The sequence below is a fragment of the Macaca mulatta genome, chromosome 3 (genome assembly GCF_049350105.2).
Source record: "Macaca mulatta isolate MMU2019108-1 chromosome 3, T2T-MMU8v2.0, whole genome shotgun sequence".
In the NCBI taxonomy this organism is placed as follows: Eukaryota; Metazoa; Chordata; class Mammalia; order Primates; family Cercopithecidae; genus Macaca; species Macaca mulatta.
The window spans coordinates 146,765,214-146,790,128 of NC_133408.1; the positions used below are offsets into that span (position 1 = coordinate 146,765,214).

General features: G+C 39.0%; 2 protein-coding genes across 7 annotated transcripts in view; both read left to right on the forward strand.

Moving 5' to 3' along the window:
• The window catches only part of PRKAR2B (protein kinase cAMP-dependent type II regulatory subunit beta), a 114,770-nt gene extending 106,545 nt beyond the window's left edge, over positions 1-8,225 (forward strand). Inside the window, exons 9-11 of the mRNA XM_015134667.3 lie at positions 3,489-3,554; positions 3,691-3,829; positions 5,875-8,225. Coding sequence (XP_014990153.1) covers positions 3,489-3,554; positions 3,691-3,829; positions 5,875-6,008 — 339 coding nt within the window. The 3' untranslated portion in view covers positions 6,009-8,225. The remainder of the gene's footprint in view (positions 1-3,488; positions 3,555-3,690; positions 3,830-5,874) is intronic.
• A 7,663-nt stretch (positions 8,226-15,888) lies between these two features.
• The window catches only part of HBP1 (HMG-box transcription factor 1), a 34,431-nt gene continuing 25,404 nt past the window's right edge, over positions 15,889-24,915 (forward strand). The window contains exons 1-2 of one of the 6 annotated variants that reach the window (XM_015134610.3): positions 15,889-15,923; positions 21,152-21,449. Coding sequence is in view for 1 of the 6 variants with exons in the window: in XM_015134601.3 (XP_014990087.1) it covers positions 15,909-15,923 (15 nt within the window). In the remaining 5 variants the exon portion in view is untranslated. 6 annotated transcript variants of the gene reach the window in all.

Sequence of the window (24,915 nt, forward strand, 5' to 3'; positions counted from 1 at the left end):
GTAATTAACTCTTAATGAATATGTATTAAACCATCAAATGATTTTCTGCATCATTGTAGTCATTTATAAGAGGAAAAAACAGGTGAATCTTCCATGAGGACCCAGAAAGTACACTGGAAAATTCTGTAGAGTTTTGCGTGATCATTTCATGATGAAACTTCCTGAGGCTGCTCCTTGATAAAAGTCACCAAGAAGGGAACACACTGCAACATATAATGTTTTGGCTTCCAAGCACTACATGTGGGTCAACATGCTATATAATCCCTAATACTTTTCTCAGATCCCAACTGGAACCAATAATATTAGATACCTGGGTTGGAGTAGGGCTACTAAAAGTAGAATTTGTGAAGACTGTTCATAGGTGAAGCATGCAGATGATAGTACCTTGTTTCCTAGTTATATTTGTGAAGCACTGAGCAAATGATTAAAATAGATTTTTAATAGATACTGTAATTTTTGTATCACAACCTTATACTATTTTGTGCTCTTTATCTGAAATGCAGTCTCTTCCTTTATATGGGAAACAAGATTCAAGGTCTTTGAGATTGAGAAAAAGAGAATTATTTTAGAAGACAAATGCATAAGTAAATCTTTCGATCAGCACCCCTCTCCCATTGCTGCGTGTGTGTGTGTTACAGCAGTCAGGGATTGGGAAGAAATGGAGTCAAATAAAGTTAAAGTTCTACTATATAAATTGGTAAATAACAAAGCACAGAGCATGTTTTAAATGATTTTTAAAGGTTTTTATTTTAAAGTAATTATAGATTCACAGGAAGTCGCAAAAATAGTTTTGAGAGGTCCCGTGTACCAGTTTCACCCAGTTTCTCCTAATGCATCTTGCATCACTATTAATAACAATATCAAAACTAGGAAAATGACATTGGCATAATTCACAGACCGTATTCAGTTTTCATCAGTTCTTAGGGCATGCTTTAAAAATAGTTAAAAATTACTCAGCAGTTAATAGACTTATTATGATTCAGAACACTCAAAAACTTAATATGAAGCTTTTATGAAAACCTGATATAAAAATAAGGGAAAGGACATATGCTATACTTAGGGTTTATTAAGGATATTTTTACATATTTGTTGTCTTTTAAGCATTTATAAATATACATATATACACACTATATTCTAAAAATCTAAATTCAACATTTATTTTTGTGATAGAATCAGATGCTAAACTTCTTGAATTTGTATTAAAGAATTTTGAAGTATTTTAAATTTCTCCAGAATCACTTTGAGAGTCTTAGAAAAGTCAGTGTCTGTATTATTATCTTCCATATTGTATTGTTTAATTCAGACTGCATCACTGGAGGTCAAGGCAGAGTTCATTAAGAAACAGAAACAAGAAAGAACAGATATATGGGTAGAAATAGCAACACTTCTCTTTTAGAAGTCCTTCCAGTGCCTTGAAATGGAATGTCAGTAGGCTAGCATGTCAGAGTTTGGTCCTCAGTTGACTGTAGTGAAAATGTCAAGGCCCACATCTGCTGCTTCCGGCTCCATCTGGGTGCTTTCTGCTCTTTGCAAGTTGATGGGTTATCTTGGGTCACCACGCCAATGCTTGCAATGTTAGGATGACGCAGGGTGCACGTCTTGGCACTTCCTAAGGAGCTCAGGATCTGCAGATATGTTTCTGCCAACTAAGGGGATGCTGCTGGCATACACAGCAGTGTTGCCATTTCCAACTATGTATGCTGTTATCTAGGCTGAAATTTGGGTGAAATTCTTACCCTAGTGTTATTTGTCACATTTTCTTGGTTTTTAGCAGAAATACGGTGGTAGAGAATATATTATTTCAGGGCCAAGCACAGTGGCTCATGCCTGTAATCCCGGCACTTTGGGAGGCTGAGGCAGGTGGATCACATTGAGGTCAGGAGTTCGAGACCAACCTGACCAACATGGTGAAACTCCATCTCTAATAAAAATACAAAATAAATAAATAAATACGGGTTCTAGATCCCTGAGGAATTGCCACACTGTCCTGCAAAATGGTTGAACCAATCTGCATTCCCACCAACAGTGCAAAAGCGTTCCTATTTCTCCACAGCCTCACCAGCATCTATTGTTGCTTGACTTTTTAATAATTGCCATTCTGACTGGTGTGAGATGGTATCTCATTATGGTTTTGATTTGCATTTCTCTAATGATCAGTGATGTTGAGCTTTTTTTCATATGTTTTTTGGCCACATAAATGTCTTCATTTGAGAAGTGTCTGTTCATATCTTTTGCCCACTTTTTGATGGCAGAAATACCATTTGACCCACAAATCCCATTACTGGGTATATACCCAAAGGAATATAAATCATTGTGCTATAAAGACACATGCACACGTATGTTTATTGCAGCACTATTTACAATAGCAAAGATACGGAACCAACCCAAATGCCCCCATCAGTGATAGGCTGGATAAAGAAAATGTGGTACATATACACCATGGAATACTGTGCAGCCATAAAAAGGAATGTGATCCTTTGCAGGGACATGCATGAAAATGGAAGCCATCATTCTCAGCAAACTAACACAGGAATAGAAAACCAAACACTGAATGTTCTCACTCACAGGTGGCAGCTGAGCAATGAGAACACATGGAAACAGGGAGGGGAACATCACACACTGTGGTCTGTCACGGGGTGGGGAGTGAAGGTAGGGAGAGTATTAGGACAGATACCTAATTCATGCGGGGCTGGCCTTAAAACCAAATGACAGGTTGATAGGTACAGCAAACCGCCATGGCACATGTATACCTGTGTAACAGACCTGCATGTTCTGCACATGTATCCTGGAATTTAAAGTAAAATTTTTTAAAAAGGGGGAAAAAATTAGCTGGGTGTGGTAGCACACGCTTGTCATCCCAGCTACTTGGGAGGGTGAGGCAGGAGAGTCACCCGAATCCAGGAGGTGGAGGCTGCAGTGAGCTGAGATTACACCACTGCACTCCAGCCTGGGTGACAGAGCAAGACTCCATCTCGAGGGGAAAAGAGTATTATTTCAAATAATTTTACAAATGAAATCATTACTACATAATTGTCCATCAAAACCTCTTGATTTAGGGCCGGGCGCGGTAGCTCACGCTTGTAATCTCAGCACTTTGGGAGGCCGAGGCGGGCAGATCACGAGGTCAAGAGATTGAGACTATCCTGGCTAACACAGTGAAACCCCGTCTCTACTAAAAATACAAATAAAGTAGCTGAGTGTGGTGGCGGGTGCCTGTAGTCCCAGCTACTCGGGAGGCTGAGGCAGGAGAATGGTGTGAACCCGAGAGATGGAGCTTGCTTCAGCCTGGGTGACAGAGCGAGACTCTGTCTCAAAAAAAAAAAAAAAACCTCTTGATTTAGAAACTGAGATAGCCTGTTCCCATGGGAGTTCACTTTTCAGGTCAATATCTGTACTTTGGGGTTGGATCAATTTTAGGGATATGAAAGGTAACAAGATTGTTGTCAGTTAATTTGCATTTTCACCGTCTATTTTTGTTATTCTGATAGGGAGATTCGGCTGATTCTTTTTTCATTGTAGAATCTGGAGAAGTGAAAATTACTATGAAAAGAAAGGTAAGCATTGTAAGTCCTCAAAGCCTACATACTATTAGCAAGGAACACAACAGATTTACTTTTTGATGTTTAGACTGAGGTTAATTTTACTTTTCATAAGCTGAGGAAAAGCTCATCTTTTTAATTGCCTTGTCAGGGTAAATCAGAAGTGGAAGAGAATGGTGCAGTAGAAATCGCTCGATGTTCGCGGGGACAGTACTTTGGAGAGCTTGCCCTGGTAACTAACAAACCTCGAGCAGCTTCTGCGCACGCCATCGGGACTGTCAAATGTTTAGGTAGGGATTGCAACAGTGGGCGTGCTTCTCCTGGTTGAACTTATGTCTGCATTTTATGTATTCATGTTGAATGAATCATTTTATTGGGTTCACAGGTTTTGTGGTCCCCACAAAAGGTAACAAGATTAGGACTCGTTGCCTTACAAAATTAATTTGTGGAAGCCATTTTTTCTTTGAAATTTTTACATCCAGGTACATTTTGCTCGTTTGTGTATATATGAAATAACATCTCATATTTGTCATTAAAATAAGAATTCCAAGTACCACGTTTTATATGGAATCTCTCATAAGCAACATGTGCTATGTTCCTCAAAAGAGAAGGCTAAGGTACGATTTTTATAAAGTCCGTTATTAAGATCTGCGGGGAATGCTGAGATGCTGGGAGAATCCTTACTCATTAGAGTACTGGGAAACAAAGGTTCACGTTTGTCAAAGCACAGTCAAATGTTCTTTGCTGTTCAGTCGTTATTACTATTTTACTAGAGTAGCTTGGCAGAAATGCCGTCTTCAGGTGCAGACATCTCTGTATATCTGAGATTGTATATCTGAGAAATCACTTACTTTGATAAGAAAATATAGTTCAGGAGGTGGCAATATGGTGAATATTTTAAGAAAATTGATCCCACAGTAATTACCCTCTCTGTGCTTTTCATCCATAATTCAATAGAATAAACTTAGTTTTAATGTTTTCAAGATTTGCAAGGATCCTTAGAATTAACTTCTTAGAGAAGTCATTCTTTAAAAGGTTTTAAATAAGTATAATATTAATCAAGTGTTAAATTTGGACGGAAGAGAAGACAATTAGAAACTGACAGGTAATTTCCCTAAGTAGAGCTATTAGAAAGAGTAAAGGTGAGGTGAGTGAAATTCTGTTAATTTTTTTCAATAATAGATTATTACATTCACATCAAAGAAAACCTGAGATACAGAAAATGTAGGAAAAAACATACCACTGCCACTCAGTGATTTCTGCTATTATAATTTCTTCTTGTCCTTTTTATTTGTGTGGGCTTCCAGTTGTTAAACAGTTTTCCAAATAACTTTTAAAGTTCACTATGCTTAGGAATGTTCTTATTCTGTTACACCAAATTTTAAAATTCTTTTAGGTAAATATATACATGATAAATTAATCATTCCTCACTGGTAAATACTTTGAAGGTTTTGGCTCCAACGTTTTGGTGGGGACCAATTTTTTTGTGCATAGAAGGCTTTTCTGTATTATAGGAGTTTTCCTTAGAAATGGTTTTCAGGAGTGGGCTTTTAAAAAATTAACTTTTGACACATATTTGCCAGATTACTTTTATTTGTACTAATTTACATGCTACTAGCAGTGCCATAATGCCCATTCACCCTATTCTTGTCAGCATTGCCTTTTTTTATCTTTGCTAATTTAAAAGGCGAAGAAGATATATTTTAATTTGTACTTTTATATGTAGAGTATGTCATATTTTCTATCTATATATTATGAATCCAGTTTTAAGATCCAGGAGACAGGCAAGCAAAGCGATATCTAGCATGTACTTATAGAAGTAAACAGAAGCATTATGTCAGCTGCCATTTTGGGATTGCATAGGGATCCAAATTTGTATGGGGAGCAAAAATTACAAAAGTTAACACCTGGCCTTCACAACATGGCATTTTAAACCCTGAGAAGGGAACACAGGATAGAAAACACTCCTGTGCCATCTTTGAGGAGTAGACATTTCTAAGGTGGAGACAGCACATTTATTTTTTAAAATTCTAAGGTCTTTCCATGATAGTCCCTCATTCTTTTCTCAGCTTGGACCAGGAACCTCCCACCAACTTAGCATTGCTCATCATATTGCCAAGGGACTGCAGAGTGTGGCCCTGGCTGCTTCCTTTTTCAAGTGGAACATTTTTATCATTATGCTTTTTCTTGTATTTTATAGTATTTACCTAAAATATCATTGCATTATTGATATATATGGAATGTATTGTATATGACTTAGAAATAATTGTAATAACTTAGAAATTCTGCAGATTTGCAAAGAATGTTATTAAAAAAAAATCTTCTCTTTTCTTAGCAATGGATGTGCAAGCATTTGAAAGGCTTCTGGGACCTTGCATGGAAATTATGAAAAGGAACATCGCTACCTATGAAGAACAATTAGTTGCCCTGTTTGGAACAAACATGGATATTGTTGAACCCACTGCATGAAGCAAAAGTATGGAGCAAGACCTATAGTGACAAAATTACACAGTAGTGGTTAGTCCACTGAGAATGTGTTTGTGTAGATGCCAAGCATTTTCTGTGATTTCAGGTTTTTTCCTTTTTTTACATTTACAACGTATCAATAAACAGTAGTGATTTAATAGTCAATAGGCTTTAACATCACTTCCTAAAGAGTAGTTCAGAAAAAAATCAACATACTGATAAAATGACTTTGTACTCCACAAAATTATGACCGAAAGGTTTATTAAAATGATTGTAATATATAGAAAGTATCTGTGTTTAAGAAGATAATTAAAGGATGTTATCATAGGCTATATGTGTTTTACTTACTCAGACTGAGGTATTAGTGACTATCCCCATGTAAGAGGGCACTTGGAAATTAAACATGCTACACAGCATGGCATCACATTTTTTTTTTTTATAACTCGTTATACACAGTAACATTTTAATCATTTTTGTTTTAAAGTTTTCTAGCTTGATAAGTTATGTGCTGGCCTTGGCCTATTGGTGAAATGGTATAAAATATATGCAATTTTAAAACTTTTATATTTTTGCAATAAAGTACATTTTGATTTCATTGGCATAATGTCAGTAACCTACATATTCCAGTGGGTTTATGGACAGGCAATTTAGTCATTATGATAATAAGGAAAAGAGTCTTTTAGATGAGAGATCATTAATGCATTTTTCCCTCATCAAGCATATATCTGCTTCCTCTTTTTATTTTGCAATTCTCCATATTCTATATCTTTAAAAATTTGGGCCGGGTGCAGTGGCTCACGCCTGTAATCCCAGCACTTTGGGAGGCCGAGGCAGGCGGATCATGAGGTCAGGAGATCGAGACCATCCTGGCTAACACAGTGAAACCCCGTCTCTACTAAAAATACAAAATAATTAGCCGGGCATGGTGGTGGGCGCTTGTAGTCCCAGCTACTCTGGAGGCTGAGGCAGGAGAATGGCGTGAACCTGGGAGGCGGAGCTTGCAGTGAGCTGAGATCGCGCCACTGTACTCCAGCCTGGGCGACAGAGTGAGACTCCGTCTCAAAAAAAAAAAAAATTTGATCTTGACATTTAATGTCACAAAGTTTTTTTTAAAAAAGTGATTTAAACTTAAGATCCGACATGTTTTATATTCTTTAAGATCTTACACCTAAAAAATCTCTCCTGTCCTAAAAATAATTTGGGATCCTTATCAGCATGCTCACAGTTTATTTCTTTGTTCTTCACTAGGCCTACACATTACAGTCCTTTGTAGACATCTGTTCCCTTGGGTTTCTGTTCTTCTTAGGATGGTTGCCAACCTACAGTCTCATTGATCAGCAGCCAATATGGTTTGTTTTTTTGTTTTTAATTCTTAGAAACATCCTCTAGAGTAATAGAAACAAATTTTTATGAGCATAACCCTATATAAAGACAAAATGAATATCTGCCCTTACCATATATACCATTAGGCCTTGCCATTGCTTTAATGTACACTCATAGTTGAAATTAGTGCAGGATTAACTCAGATGTACTAGATTTTCATTGTTCATTGATATGCTCAGTATGCTGCCAGATAAGATGAATTTAATTATATTCAACCAAAGCAATATACTCTTACATGATTTCTAGGCCCCATGACCCAGTATCTAGAGACATTAATTCTAACCAGTTGTTTGCTTTTAAATGAGCGATTTCATTTTGGGAAACAGGTTTCAAATGAATATATATACATGGGTAAAATTACTCTGTGCTAGTGTAGTCTTATTAGAGAATGTTTATGGTCCCACTTGTATATGAAAATGTGGTTAGAATGTTAATTGGATAATGTATATATAAGAAGTTAAAGTATGTAAAGTATAACTTCAGCCACATTTTTAGAACACTGTTTAACATTTTTGCAAAACCTTCTTGTAGGAAAAGAGAGCTCTCTACATGAAGATAACTTGTTTTATATTTCAGATTTTATTTTAAAAGCCGTGTCTGTTAAACAAGAAAAAACACAAAAGAACTCCAGATTCCTGGTTCATCATTCTGTATTCTTACTCACTTTTTCAAGTTATCTATTTTGTTGCATAAACTAATTGTTAACTATTCATGGAACAGCAAATGCCTGTTTAATAAAGAACTTTGACCAAGGCTATAAATGCCACTTACATTATTTTCAGTATTGTTGGTTATATTTAAATTTTCCTTATAATAAAGCACACTTTTATAATAAAATACATGAATTATTGTTTTTCATACTTTTTTGCTTCTTTAAACTTTTCTGACTTGCATAATGCATAATTCATTGAAAAGCATGATAGAAATGTGGCATGTGGAAGCTAACCCCCAGGGCATAACATAGTAAGAAAGTATGGTTCTGTATGGCAATAGGTTTTTAAAATTATTAGCTATTCGTCATGTGTGGGAGAAATAATTGTGGTGTGTTGCAGATTTATTTGGCCACTTAGAATAACCAAATAAATCTGGCTAACTAGGAATTTGTGTAAAATTATCTAATTAAAACAGCTCAAGTTTGACTTGTGGATGTCATTATTTAATTACTAATCAACACTCCTTACTATGTGAGAATTCTCTGTTGACCGTTCAAGGACAGAGCCTCCTGTGTATCATGTGGGGCTAAGGAAAGGGTTGAGGACTTTTTCCCCAAGAGTGACGGTGCTTTCCCTTGTTTTAAATAAAGATGTGTGTGTATGTGTGTGTTGTTTTCTGCATATCCATATGAACTAGGGATTAGTGCAGATATTTTAACATATACATTACCTGTGACACAACTTAGGTGAATGTATATGTGTTACCATTAGGATTAGTATTATAAACTCTGGCTAAATGCCATTTAAAATGCTTAAAGAGGCCGGGCACGGTAGCTCATGCCTGTAATCCCAGCACTTTGGGGAGGCTGAGGCGGGAGGATCATGAGGTCAAGAGATCGAGACCATGCTGGCCAATATAGTGAAACCCCATCTTTACTAAAAATAAAAAAATTAGCTGGGCATGGTGGCATGTCCCAGCTACTTGGGAGGCTGAGGCAGGAGAATCGCTTGAACCCGGGAGGCGGAAGTTGGAGTGAGCCGAGATTGTGCCGCTGCACTCCAGCCTGGCGACAGAGCGAGACTCCATCTATAAAGCAAACAAACAAACAAGCTTAAAAATTATTCAAGTGAAATGGCATGAAGCAAGGGACTTTGGATTTTATTTTATTGAAACGCAAGATTTAAAAACATGCTGTGTTCTTTCCCTTTCCAAAGCACCTTTAAAGATATTGATAGAATTTTTCCTTTCTCAAAAAACGTAACAAGGATGAGATGACCTTTGGCATTCTCAAGGAAAATTAATACTGTGTAGGCCTCGAGAGGTGAGTCATACATCTGGATTAAGGCAGAGCTTTGTTAAATTGCTGAACAGGGGATTCTATTAAAAAAAATTACTACCTAAGAGAAATAGAGTTTATAAGGAATGCTATCTTCTAAAATTTAGTGTTTGGTACAGCCTGATGCCAGGTATCAGAAAGAATTTTGACAAAAAGGAAAAATTGGAATGAGTTGAGACAATCTTACCTGTTCTAGAATACTTTTAAAGGCAGCAAAACTGGATAGACTGAATAGACTATAGAGTTGTTCAATGTGTATACCTAGGGACAATCAGTGACTTCACTAAAGTCATTTACTTTGTGAGTTGATGGCAGAACTCGTGGAAAATTGAGATCTATTGATTCCTCATCCAATTCATGGCCTCATATATTTTCCCAAATAATGTTAATGAGCCTGGCATATAAATTGGTATATAGTTTCCAATGCAGAGAATAAGATTATTTTGAGAGGAAAACTTTTGATTTGACCGACAGATCTGGGTCTTTCTTTACTTTTTTATGCTCCAAATTTATAAATCTAAAATTGCCTAGAAAATCCTGAAGAAGTATGTATCATATATAGGAAGATGTGGTGATATCTGATAGGGAGGTAATGTCTACATCACAAAAATGAATGCTACCTACCAAAGAGGTGGTTTTCCCAGATTTTGATTTAACCATAGCCTGAGTCTCATCATTTTTCCAAATATAAAAAATGCTAATACAAAATGTATATACATTAAATCATGTCAATCATTATAATTGATTACAATGAATCAGTTATAATCAATTATAACTGATTCATTATAGCATATAAATGCATTTTTTACTGTCATTGGAAAACAGAAAATGACCTTTTTTTCAGGCACAAGGGAGAGTTTTCTGTGGCTCTTGACTGTAACAACTCAGACATGAAACCCTAAATATTTTCTATTTAACTTGAAAAAGTTACAAAGTAGACCCTTGAATGAGTTTATGAACAGGAAATATGACTAGTTAAAATCTTAAGTTGCTATTGATGACTGGTTTTCCATCTTGGTCCTAACTGGAAACCTTCCTAGATCTTGCTGAGGAACAAGAGAATAAACTCTGCATCCCTGAAACTTCATCACCTCTCTTAGGCCAAGGGCTGACATTTAATACAAGTGTACTTCCTTTACATAATGACTACATTCTTGAAGTATATACAAATGACATTTTTTAAAAGCCAAGTAATAGTTTTAAGAAAGGTGCACACTATAAAGGCATCTTTGGCAAATCTATTTTCTCCTAATTGCTCTTTAAAGCTGAACTTAAATATCCTCAACATTTTTATTACTTATATACTGTATAACTTGAAGGAGTTGGTGTTAATTAGGTTGGTGCAAAAGTAATTGCGGTTTTTGCCTTTTTTTTAAATGGTAAAAATGGCAAATATCACTATTACTTTTGCACCAACCCAATACTTTGTTTGCCTTTCAGTGACTGACACTGTGAGGGAAACAAAAATGAATAATAGTGCTTATCATATAAACATAGCTGGAAGATGGCTCAAATAATAACAACGACTACATTGAGGAAGTGACAGTTAAAGTGCACGCAAGTTATTCAACAAAGTCGAATATTCAGACCAGCATCCTATATATAGTGCTACACTATGCTGTATATGAGAAAATTCATGCTGCTTGTCTCCCCCCCCTTTTTTTTTTTTTTTTTTTTGAGACGGAGTCTCGCTCTGTCGCCCAGGCTGGAGTGCAGTGGCCGGATCTCAGCTCACCACAAGCTCCACCTCCCGGGTTTACGCCATTCTCCTGCCTCAGCCTCCCGAGTAGCTGGGACTACAGGCGCCCGCCACCTCGCCCGGCTAGTTTTTTTTGTGTGTGTGTTTTTTAGTAGAGACGGGGTTTCACCGTGCTAGCCAGGATTGTCTCGATCTCCTGACCTTGTGATCCGCCCGTCTCGGCCTCCCAAAATGCTGGGATTACAGGCGTGAGCCACCGCGCCCGGCCTCCCCTAACTTTTCATGTTTCACAAGTATGTATTTTTTTGATTGCTTATTATGGACCAGACAAAAGCACATGAGATGGGGACTGATAAGGAAAGAGAGAATGTAAATGTGGAGGGGAGACAAATGTAAGCAATAATATTCAGTTTAGCCCAGTGTGGTAAAAAGCGATGTGTGTACTATTCCTACAATTTTTTTTTTTTGAGACGGAGTCTGGCTCTGTCAGCCAGGCTGGAGTGCAGTGGTGAGATCTCGGTTCACTGAAATCTCCGCCTCCCGGGTTCAAGCGTTTCTCCTACCTCAGCCTCCCGAGTAGCTGGGACTACAGGCGCGTGCCACCACGCCCAGCTAATTTTTGTATTTTTAGTAGAGATGGGGTTTCACCATTTTGGCCAGCATGGTTTCGATCTCTTGACCTTGTGATCTGCCCGCCTCGGCCTCCCAAAGTACTGGGATTACAGGCGTGAGCCACCGTGCCCGGCCCTATTCCTACAATTTTAGTTGCTCTTTATCCGACTTAATTGTACTTAAAATGAGGTACTTTTTGCTAGCAACTAAACATAGAGAAGGGCCTAGGATACCAAATAAGGAGTAGAAAATATTATGTGAGAATTTGTGTTAAATAGTTCAGATAACAGTAATGATCTCTAGAAAACTTGCAAGACATGAGAATAGTCATTTGAGCTTGATTTTATACATTGAGAGTGAGATGAAATAGAACTGTTGCCTTCTCTAAATACATTTTCATTTATACCAAATTAGACTTGATAAAAACTTTTTGAGAAAAATTAGGATAAAAAAATGAGTAGTCCTCTCTATGTCCTGAGGATACTCAGGTTTATTTCTCTAGACTTGGCCTTCCTAAATGCCAGATGAATATATTCAGCTGCCTAAGGACCTCTAGACTCAGATTTCTTGCCTGCACAGATGCTCATCACCTGAGGCTGAACCTATCCTTTTCCTTCCTCCCAGTCCCCAAATCTGCTATCCTCTCCAGCATTCCCTTAGTCAATAACATCAGCATAACCACCCTTCCCCAACATACTGCAATTACCCAAGCCAGAGACACAATCATTTTGATTCTTCCATCTTATGTTGATTTTTCTTCCTAATGTGGTTATAGTGTTAAGACAGTAGCTTATCAGCCACTGAAGAAAGGTCTTGCTTTCTGGTCATCGGAGCAAAATCTAAACTTGAGTTGTATCAAGAACTACAGGAACAGGAGATGACTCAGTTCTAAAATGGCCATCATCAGCTCCCGTGGATTTCATTATAACTTGCCTGAATTACCTGAGTACTTTGAACTAATTAGAAAATTAACTCATTTTAAAGGATAGTAAGGTATATGGAAGGATATTTGTTTGAGTTTAAATTTGCAAGATGCTATCTGAAAACTCTGAGAAGTACTTACTTAGACCATACATGTGTTTCTCTATTTAGTACTTGTTCATGTGATTTCATTTGTTTACCTTTTGACAATTCAAAGTGATTATTTTCAATATCAGGCAATGCATGTACTTGAACTTCTATTTAGTTCAACAAAGCAGCCATTGGTGTGTCAAATATGGTGGAATCAGGGAAATACATTATTTCACTCCTAAATAGGATTTATCGGTTTTTTTTCTTCTGTTTGTTTTTTTCTTTTGTTTGTTAGAGATATAACAAATTAGAACTTGATATTTAAGATAACAGAAGTAACTTCACAAACTGCTGGAAAGACATTTTGATTTCACAGTTTCTTGACATATTTTTGCATACATTTTATGTGTGTACATGTGTGTATAGATAATTGTGACTGTACCAATCAAGAAGAGGTGTTATTTAAAGAAACTGATTTTTTAATGTCAATTTTATCATGGAAACATCTGAAGGATAGTTAAAAACTGTGATTATATCTGTTTTAGTCTGAGAGTATAATTTGAACATGTAAAAATTTCCAAGGAGATCTTACTAGTTTTGTACTTTGATCTTTCTTCTGGCTTATAAGTTGGCTAGTTTTATTGGTCACTCAATTAATGAGGTCCCTGTTAAATACACATAAGGTACTAATGTGGTCATTTAGCCCCCCAGGGAAGTCAGAAGATTGGACTAATTGTCCACTTAAAGGTGTAGCGAATTCTAATACTAGTATTTAATCAGTTGTGACTAAACTATCTAAATTTAACTCATATTAAAGACTTGGACAAAAATGAGAAAAAGTATGCAAAAAATGTTTTCTGTCTTTTTATTCTCAGTAATTGGCACCATGGTAAAAAAATGGAACTAAATGTTTCTGAATGAATGGAAAAGGCTTTATAGAGCTATTAAAGGATAAATTATTATTTGTAATATATTGTACAATATCTGGATCTAAAGTTGAATTTTTTTTCCCCATTTCCAGTGTTCCCCAATAAAAGAATATCACCACTAAGGCTTTTGGTAAAAACTTTAAAATAGTTTAACTTTTAAAAATAAGGTTTAGCTGAAAGCAGATCTCACAGTCTGTGTACTAGAGAGGGTAAAGCAGTATCTCAATCTCTTGCCAGCTTTTTTTTTTTTTTTTTTTTTTAAGAGAAAAGCTTTTTAGTTTTCTAGAAGGAGTTAGACAAAAATATCTCAAAACAATTTTAAATAATTAGGTGAACTTCACAGATTTTTCTTTTTTGTCAAGAAAAAAGAATTTATATTTTCAATTCTAGTACACGATGACCCTCCATTGTTTAAAAAAAAAAAAAAGGGAAGAAAAGCATACACAAAGTAGCTGAGACATTCATTTCTTTGAGTCACTAATAATTTCTGAAAGATGGTAAATTCAAATCCTGTCCTTTTTCCTCAGGGAAAGAATTAAGCATTCTGTTGGCTCTCCTCTGAATTATTTTAATAAAAAATAGAATGTTTTATTACTATTTGTGAACATAGAAAGCAAATATTTGATCACATGGGAGGACTACTTTATCCATAATTTCACTTCAGGGATTCAAATGGGGAATCAAGAATTTTAAACTCGATTTCAACATATGGGGGGTTATTTTGGATTTCTTGATTTGTTATGCGGCTTTCAGGTATATTTGAAAATCCAAGAAATGCAGGAGGTATTAAAGAAATAACTAGCTGTGATTTCTGGCTCTGTCCAAAAGTTTGCTTTTACAGATTTCTTACTACTGTAGGTTTTCCTCATCTTAATTCTAAGCATATATGTGATCTAAAGTTATAAAATCTAAAGCACAATTTAAATGATTAAACGCTAAAGGTTCAAAGGGGGGAAGAGCTTAATAATGTCTTTGTAATGTGAATGGTAAAGACACCAATTATTGACTAGATGCAGCCGACTGAATGGACAGCCATGTTTAAAGTGAAGGTAACTATAAAGCCGGGAAGCGTCTCTGGTGAGTCAGAGAATTCGTAACTTGAGGAACTCCTAGTGGAAATGAAGTGGAAAGACAGTTTCTTTCATCAATGAGAAAACGTCTAGGAGAAGAGGTTTAACAAAACTCACCAGAGAAACTCACTGATAATGATTCACAAATTAAATCAGTTTACGTCATACATTATGCCCCTCTGTATTACGTTAACCAACAAGCATACCAATCAACATGGAAAATACCGCTTTAACTTGCCTCAATTTCGTAAACGCCCGCCCCCGCTCCCACTGCCGCTTTGTAAATTCTCTAGACCCGGAGCTTCTCGCTTCCTCACAGTCCATTCCCCAGCCTCACTCTTCCTGGCTCTTAGCTGGCGCTCAACAAATCTTAGGTGAACTGAACAGAGCTGACAAGGCAATCTCAAGTTGCTGTCCTGGGAGTGGTGAGGCAAGGCACAGGAGAAAGGACTTCTAGTTCTTCCCACTGCCAGTGGAGCCCCCAGCATCACTTTCGGCCCCTTCGTGCCTGGGACCGTGATTTGTGGGTGACCAAGTCCCTCGCAAGCCTGCAGTACTTCCGCTGGTGCAGTCATCTCCTTCCCCTCGCACTAAAACAATACCCTGGCCTCCTGCCAAACTCGTGAGCAGCGAGCAACTCTGGCTGTTTATGGCCCGGATTGGGTACTGCAAGAGGCTTGGGCCGCTGTAAGTGTTAGCAGAGGCCCGGAGGAAGAGAAGAGGCCCAAGCTTTAAAACACTCCCTTCCTCCGCCCCCTCCCTTTTGTCCCAGACACCAAAACAAACGAGCTGATACACGTGTCCCTATGACTCTTGTTTACTATCAAGACTGCGCTGTGCGAGCGCCTCTGGGATATGTAGTTCAGCTCTTCCCCGGCTAGCAGCCTCCCCCAGCCAAGGACCAAGGCTTGAGACTACGAACCCACAATCCATTTCGGGGACAAAGTTTGGCTCGGGTCCCCGGACTCTCGGCAGTAGTCCAATCCAAAGCACTTACTCTTGTGATTGACACGCCATCTTCTCCAGTAAACACAACACAAAAGTCAACACATGCCCGCCCCCCAAGACGGACCACGGTACTACCCAATGGGAAAGGGGAACAACCGAATGGCAGTTCTGCAGTCCAATAAGAGGGCGAAAGAGCTGGGCGGGTGCTCAACCCCTAGGGGGTTGAGGGGAGGGGGAAGACGAAGCTTGAAAGACTTGGTAATGGCGACGGGTTTGGTAAGTAGGAAAGTTTCGGTTGAGGAGTAAGAGCGGCGGCGGGAGCAGTAACCCGCGCGGGGGAGGCCAACGTCGGTCGGAGAGGGGGTACGAGAGCTGCTGGTGGTGTTGTCGTGGCCGGGGCGGCCCGCGCCTGGGCTGCCGGCACTTCGCGGCAGGTTTGTTGTCTTTTAGTTCGGGAAGAGGTGGGGGTGGGGAAGGGAGGGGCAGGAGCGCGGGGGATCGGGCAGCCGGAAGGGCTCGGGTCCTCGTTCCTCCTCCTCGGAGGGTCGCCCTTGGAGTGGGAGCAGTTAACCGTTCGATTGGTGTCCGCGGCGAGCCCACCGGACCAGCGTCTCCCGCGAGCTCACCTCACCTGGGCTTCGGGACTGCGGCGCTAGGGGGTCTCGGGCGGGAGCGGGGAGGAGGCAGCGGGAGGGCTACGTTCGGGGTCGGGTCGCGCGGTGGGTGGCCGGGCCGGGTGTGGAGATGGGGCGGGCCAGGGCGGGGGAAGGGGCCGACGCGGCGCCCGGGCTGCCCAGGAAAGTTTGACTTCAACTCCCCACTTGTGGGCGGAGGGTCGGAGCTTGGCCAGTGGTGGGGGGCCGGCCTGAGGTGGGGGACCCCAGTGAGGCGACGCCTCCTTCTGGACCGAAGGGGGCTCCTGCCGAGCCGGGGAGCTCGCGGAGCCGCTGGGCCCCGGGGCTCATTGTTACGCAGTTCGAATGAATGGGCTCCCAGGCGCCTGCGCGCTGGGGCAGAGCCGAGGGGAAAAACAAGCCCGGAGTCCGGGCTGCGGTCACATGATGGGGGGAAGGGAGGGGAACGCGATGAATGGCGAAAGAGGGTGGGGGATGGACTTGGCGTGAACCGAGAGGCGCTGCTCTGTGTGACCCAAAGAGGAGGCTTGGCAGGCGATTCCAGCCTCCGCCTTTCAACCTATGCTGCCGCCGCAGGCTGATTGAAACAAAACAAAACAAGCCAGGCGAAGTCAACAGCCAGGTTTTTGTAGCTTTAAATGCTGCGTGCTGTCTAGAGTATTTCACTCTCCGCTGTGCACTCTGCACTCCAGAGTTCATACTTAGGGAGTTACCAGCTGCTGTCGTTTTTAGAAGGAGCACTGACAGCGAGGTAATACTCAAGTTTTCTGTTTGTTCTGTTTCTGGCTCACGTTGCCAGTGATGCCAGGACGAGAGGAGGCTTAGAAAAGGAGTTATACATCCTGGGAAGCGATGGAGTCCTACTAACAGCTCGGATGGAGGCTTTAGATTTATCACTCTAAATAGCCATAACCACTCGTAATAGTGGTTTTGAAATTAAAGGTACTTTTTGAGAATTAAAATAATTTTAACATTTGCAAATACTTTTCTGGTCATTTAACAGTGATCTAAATCTGCAATGTATGTCTTGTAGTTTTTTTTTGTTGTTATTTTATCTTGCAAATGAATGGTAGAGTCGGTCTTCTGTTCCGTTTCCTTGGTTAAACTCAGTTATTGCTAGGTAGACAGTAGTTGACAAAGTTTCAAGGAAATTTGAATTACACTGAGAATTAAATCTACTCCTTAAAGTTTTTGGGTTATGTTATACTTTTGAGGAACCATTTAACCACTTTAAAACAAAATATTGTTTGTGCTAACTCGACGGATAAATTATAGAGTGAAGTTTTGATTTCACTTTCTAGTTTCATCTTAGTTTCGTAAACCCACTTAGGTTTTCTGTCTCGAAAACCTTTCCTCTTTCTTCTGAAACTCCTAACTACATACCCTAGTTAAAAGGGTACATTCTTCCAGGATTGCCTACCTACATGTCTCTGCTATCCTGTGTGTTTCACAGGGCATACCTGTCAGACTTCAAATATGATACTGTCACTGTAAGAGTTGTTTCTTTCACTATATATATGTGTATATATAAGAAATATATAATATATACATATATTATATATATATATATATTTTTTTTTTTTTTTTTGAGAGGGAGTCTTTGTCGCCAGGCTGGAGTGCAGGGGTGCGATCTCAGCTCACTGCAACCTCTGCCTCCTGGGTTCAGGCGGTTCTCTTGCCTCAGCCTTGGGTCTACAGGTGCGCGCCACCACGCCCAACTAATTTTTTTGTATTTTTAATAGAGACGGGGTTTCACCACGTTGGGCAGGGTGGTCTCAGTCTCCTGACCTCGTGATCTGCCCGCCTCGGCCTCCCAAATTGCTCGGATTACAGGTGTGAGCCACCGCGCCCGGCCCATTATATTTTAACTTCCTTGGATTCTTTCCTCACTAATCGAAATGCCCAGTGAAGAAGGCATGCGGCATGATGGCATGGACTTACTAAACTGCTCTGCGCTGAAGGTTCTTCCTGGTGAATTGCAAGCTGGTGTTTTGTATATGTGTTTGAAATAAAAATACTGGTACTCCCCTCTCCACCCCCACGCATACATTATTCGTTAGAAGTTACTGTCCTGGCGCGGTGTCTCACGCCTTTCCCAGCGCTTTGAAAGGCTGAGACAAGAGAATCGCTTGAACCCGGGAGTCAGAGGTTACAGTGAGACAAGATCAGGCCATTGTACTCCAGCCTGGGCATCAGAACAAGACTTACTCTCAAAAAAAAAAAAAAAAAAAAAGTCAATGCCAGGAATTTTATGTCTGTTAAGTATGAAACTGAGTATTTACTTGGAATAGAAAAATGAATCACAATGAATTAAAAAAAGCTGGCCGGGCGCGGTGGCTCAAGCCTGTAATCCCAGCACTTCGGGAGGCCGAGACGGGCGGATCACGAGGTCAGGAGATCGAGACCATCCTGGCTAACACGGTGAAACGCCGTCTCTACTAAAACATACAAAAAACTAGCTGGGCGAGGTGGCGGGCGCCTGTAGTCCCAGCTACCTGGGAGGCTGAGGCAGGAGAATGGCGTGAACCTGGGAGGCGGAGCTTGCAGTGAGCTGAGATCCGGCCACTGCACTCTAGCCTGTTTGACAAAGCGAGACTCCGTCTCAAAAAAAAAAAAAAACTGTCAGATACCTGCTTACACAAAATTCAGGGAAAAATGGCATACTCTAATATTCTTATTAACTGCCTGATGTCAGTAACATTCACATTTTTCATATACTGATCAGCATTTACTTTGGTGCTTCATAATTTCTACTATCATTTTCTATAGAGAAACTAGAAAAATAATTTTCTCCGTAATGTGGTTCATTGAGTTTTTAAAAGTTATTAAACAGCTTAAAAAAGCCTTTTCCACAAGTTTTTATAGATAATGTAAAAATGTTTAGGAGTACAATCAAGTTTAGGAAAACAAGTTTCATAAGAACTTCTAGATGATGTCAAGTTTTATTATATGACTCATCTTAAATACTTATTTGAATTGACAGTACTCCTAAAACAGTTCGTGGATGACTGCTTGTGCTCTTAATGGGTTTTCTATTGTCTTGATCAATATAGCATTTCATGTTGAATGAGCATGAAATTACTAAGAATTTGTATAGATGTGGATTGGGCAGTGTCTGTGGGATGTAGTATCTTTTATACCTACAATTCTGATAGGTAGATAGGTACTAGTCCCATTTTTTTTGTTTTTACTTATTTTTAATAACTTTTTAGAGATGGGGTCTTGCTGTGTTGCCCAGGTTAGTCTTGAACTCCGGGCTCAAGTGATCTTCCTGTCTCAGCCTCCCAAAGTGCTGGCATTGCAGGCCTGAGCCATTGAGCCTGGCCATTAGTCTTATTTACGAATAAAAAAACGGGTCCAAAAAAGAAAACAGGCCTAGAGATTTAATTGTTGAGGGCCATGAAAGTGTTAAGTGACCAAAACTAATCCACTAAGGGTTTTTGTTGTTTTGTCTTTTTTCTTAGCTCAGTGGCAAACTAGAGTTGTAGACAAATATCTGTGAAATCTTTGGTTTGAAGTTTTGTTGAAAATACTTTAAAAGAATAGCATTAAGGCCTCTGAGATGCTTTTGGTATAGAAAGTTGCATTTAATATACTTTGTTATGGAGGGTGGTTTTAGCGTGTAATTATGTAATCCATTTAAAATACCTCAGTTTCAGAGATAGAAATTAATTGCAAATTACCTTTTCTTCACCCACTGTTTGAGAACAATTTGAGCATACAGTCTGGACTGGGTATGGAAATCCTTCAGGATTAGGGGAGAGCATATAGAAGATCCTGCTGTGAATTCCATAATGATGATGGAAAGGTAAGGATTCAGGGAATAATAGCCACTTGAAAGCAGGAAGTAACCCATGCTGGCCTATACCTTTTGTCTTTTTTTCCTTTCAGCTCTCTCCTTCAAAAAGAAAATGGTCCCATTTAGTCATCATAGTCCTGTTTCCTTCATCCATAATAACACTTTATTCACAGAGTTGTTGTGAGTTTAAAATAAAATTAGATGAAGTACATGGAAGTGCTGTGTAGGTAGGCATTTTGTAAAACCTAGTTTCCTTCTTCATTCATTGAGACTTAGCTTTTTCTAGTTCTCTCTTTCTCTCTTGTCTTAAGATTTTGTGGATATTTGCTTCTGGAAGTTTGCATACCAAAAGCACTGGGGCCTTCCAAGAAAGTAAAATTTGTAATACTGAACATGACATTTCAGAGTACAACTTCTGGAAAATTTTACTGAGAATCACTGATGTAGTGAAGGGATGACATGTGCAGAGTTAACTAAACTACAAGGCAAGCTGTGTTGAATCTGATACCAAAGCAGTATACAAAAGCATGAATGAACAATAGGGTTAGCTCTACCAGGAGATATTTGAAAGAGGAGCTTGTTTATCAAAATGAGTATGTAATTGGTATAATGTATGTAGGGGAGTAAAAAATGTAAGGACTTTTCTGGTATTCCTTTACTGTATTGGAGACCTTGCTTTCTTTCTCCAAAATAGTTGAGAATAGACAGAAGAGACAGAAAACTTCCATTTGTATATGGTTTTGAATTTTGTTTTCATGTATTGAATTCTCAGAATAGCCCTGTGAGGTAAGTAGAGGGACTGTAAGTCTGAGATTGAGTGACCTGTCCCCGGTTACACAGCTAGTAAGAATGAAACCGAAGTCTGTTGTCTTGAAATGTAGCGTCTGTGTGGTACTTTTACAGTAGCAGAACTTCAGTTTTCTCAGGACCAAACTTCTGACAGCCTTGAGCAATGAGAGGTGTGAACACGTAGAACTTATATTCAGTAAATATTTATTTGGTTCCATTGGTTATTTATAGGTAGCTCTGTTTTGAAATTAAAATAATGTTTTTTTCCAACTTCATTTAAGGAGTTTTGGGATGGTGGTTGATAACTAAGACAAAGTGCTGAAGAAATGATAGAAGTTGCAAAGAGACATTAGTGTACTATACTTGGTGAATGTTGGAAACTGCAGGACCTGCTGTAGGGAAGAAAAATGTTCTAGTTGGGAAGAATGAGGAAACCAAAGAGCTCTGCAGAGGGAGGGGGAAGACAAGACAGACTGCAGCTGTGCTTCTGCGGACCCCAAGAACGGCACTGTTCGTGCACAAAGGATAGCTCTGAAGAGAGAGAAATGTGTAGTGCAACTTCTGAATTTCATAATAAAGGTAAAAGTAGGAAATGTTTTAAGTTCAGATAGGGTTGACTACGTAGCTCACATCTGTATGTGAAGCATCGTACAGATATTCATAAGGATTTTTAGTTATCAAAATAGGTTAAATTATATTCTGTATACTTAAGATGGCAGAAATATTTCTACGGAAAGAGTTAAAATCTCCTATCTAAACTGTTAATATTAGCTGTTTAAAGAACTCACGTAGTGTGACTAGTTTCTTAAGAGTTACTAAATAAGGAATCTGCACTGATATTATCAATCACCTTTTTGGAGAAACATTGCAAAGGAAGCTGGAGACAGGTGGCTTACATAGACAGAGACTGGGAATGTGAATGCTCGCTCTCTCTTTTTTTTTTTTTTTAATACCCTCCTTAAAATGTTATAGGTGTTCCTGCATACTCATACAGTATTTCAGTATGATTTTGTCCATAGACTCAAAGAGACTGTTTTAAAGTATAGTTCTGATCATGTCAGACCTCTGTTAAAAAAAAAATCCTCAGTGGTTCTTCATTATCTGATAATTGCTAATCATAACACTAGCCACTGTACATTGAAGGCTTTGTGTTAGGCACTATTCTGAGCATTTCACATTATCTCACTGAGTTTTTATAACAGCCTGTGAGGTAAGTACTTTTATTTCCATTTTATAAACAAGGCATGAAGATTTTAAGTAAATTATTTAGAGTACATAGCTAATAAGTGGCCAATCTGGTATATAAACTCAGGCACCCTGATTTCAGACCCCCTATTCTTGTCTGTAAATAGTTTTCCTAAACTACAATTGAAGACTCTGATCCTAGACTACCTTGCTGTATAGTAGTAGTAGTATAGCCTCAGTATTCATGATCACATGACACACAAGGCCATCCTACTGTGTGGTAAAACTAGATTCTACATTACTCTGATCTCACTAGGACTTTGCCAGCTATATGAGTTTACTCATGTGAGTTTTTCTCATTGGGAGGCCTCTCTCTCTCCCTTTTTTTTTTTTTTTTTTTTTTTGAGATAGAGTCTTGCTCTGTCGCCCAGGCTGGAATGCAGTGGCACCATCTCTGCTCACTGCAAACTCCGCCTCCCGGGTTCACGCCATTCTCCTGCCTCAGCCTCCCGAGTAGCTGGGACTACAGGTGTCTACCACCGTGCCCGGTTAATTTTTTGTAGTTTTAGTAGAGACGGGGTTTCACTGTGTTAGCCAGGATGGTCTCGATCTCCTGACCTCATGATCCGCCCGCCTGGGCCTCCCAAAGTGCTGGGATTCTAGGCGTAAGCCACCATGCCTGGCTTTTTTTCTTTTTTGGAAACGGAGTCTCGCTCTGTCACCCACGCTCTAGTTCAGTGGCGCGATCTCGGCTCACTGCAACTTCTGCCTCCCGGTTCAAGCGATTCTCCTGCCTCAGCTTGCTAAGTAGGTGGGATTACAGGCACGTGCCACCATGCCTGGCTAATTCTTGTATTTTTAGTAGTGAGGGGATTTCACCATGTTGGTCAGGCTCGTTGGGAACTCCTGACCTCATGATCCACCCTCCTTGGCTTCCCAAAGTGCTGGGATTACAGAGAGTCCAGCCCCTTCTTTTCTTTTAACCCATTCATAGCCAAGTCCTGTTCTGTAGAACTGTGGTCATTTGCTTATATCTTTCCACTAAAGTGTAGATTGAGACTCATGATGAATTTTTGTTAGTGAGGTCCAACATTTCATCTAATACAATGCCCTGTGCGTAGTATTTATTAAATAAATGATTTTTTTAATAAGTAGGAATTTAGCAACCATTTTTAGCCCAATGTGTCTCAATATTCTGCACCTGGAAACAAAAACCAGTGCACAAAGCCATACCCCAGGCCAGATAGATCAGATCCTCTGGGGATGGGGCCTGGGAAACATTTTTTTTAAGCGTATATATGATTCCGTGTGCCACAGGGTAGAGTTGAGAATCACTGATGAAACTAAATTTGCTCCATTCCCCCCCCCCCCAGGAGCAGGTGGAGGCTCAAAATCATGATTTCATACTTGAGAAATAGATTCGCGTTACACATTTTCTCTAGTTGCTAGTTATGTAAGTGAAATTGTTAAATCCCAGCATATTTGCTGTAACTATATGCTAAGACTGATTGTGATCAGTACATTGTACTAAACTGGAGAAGTCTTAATTTCTTCCAAATTTCATCTTTTAGGGGCCTAAAGTAATGGCATGATACATTATTTTTATTGAGATGTGCTGGATGACTTGTCATAATATCTCCCAGGGAGGAGACTGTTGAAACTGAGTAGCTATCTGGTTTCCACCTATTAACTATGTATTTTCAGTAACTGTTCTATTTAGGACATTACAAACCCAAAGTATGTTTAATATTGCCCTATGTCTCGGGATAAAAAAATTTCAAAATACATCATTTTACACTTTTTTCACTATTTCATTTCATCCTCACAACTACTCTCAGAGGAAAGTAGGGCAAGTATAATTAGCTCTATTTTACAGATGAAGAGAAACTCAGTCACTTAGGTCATATATTTGGTAAGTGATCAAGCTGGAATCACAACCCATTTCCTTACATCTAACCCAGTGCCCTTTTTGCCACACCATAATACATTGTATAGTCAGTATTGAGCAAGGCTCTCAAGCAGTGCCCAGGATAAGGGTTATTTTTGAGGGGTATAGGCAGATAGCATCCAAAATAGAATATTAGACATATGGTAAGGCAATATGCATGCAATTGGGCTGTGTGTCAAGAACCCTGTATCTAGCCATCTAAAATAATCAGATGTAAGCAAATACTTTTAAAAGTAAGAATATAAATTCAGTGTTTAGAAGAGTGAAGAAACTCAGAATAGCATATTTAGCAGTAGAGGGTATAAGTGAATTTCGGTACATCCTTAAGATGTATATGTAACCATTTAAAGCTTTGAAAAAAATTAATGACATAGGAAAATGCTTATGAATTTACATTACGCAAAAAGGTATCAAACTATAATATGAACTATGAAGAAAAACATGATTGAGTGTACATGTACATGAAGAATAAATTGGATTGTAATACATCAAAATGTTAAAAGTAAGTCTGGTTGGTGGGGTTAGAAGTAATCACTATATTCCGTTTTTTCCAAAAATTTTTTTTTCCCATTTTTTTGCACAGCGATTGTATTTTCTAGTCAGGAATACATTTCAAAACCAAAAAGATCATGAAAAAGCCTTTGTAGAAAGAAATTTATCAGTGCCATCAGTGTTTATTGGTAATTAACATCATGGCTTAGAAAGCTTATAAATATTAAGTGATTAACATTTTTTCAGTGCGGTTTTGATCAGCGTGCACTGGGGTAGTACCCCAGTGACTTTCAGTGACTTTTAACAGCAATATATTTTATTGCTTTATTTTGAGGAAAAATATGCTGTTGCAAAAGTCAGCATTTTTTTGTGTATTTCATATTCACTCATTAGAACTTTATTACTCATTAGAACTTTAAG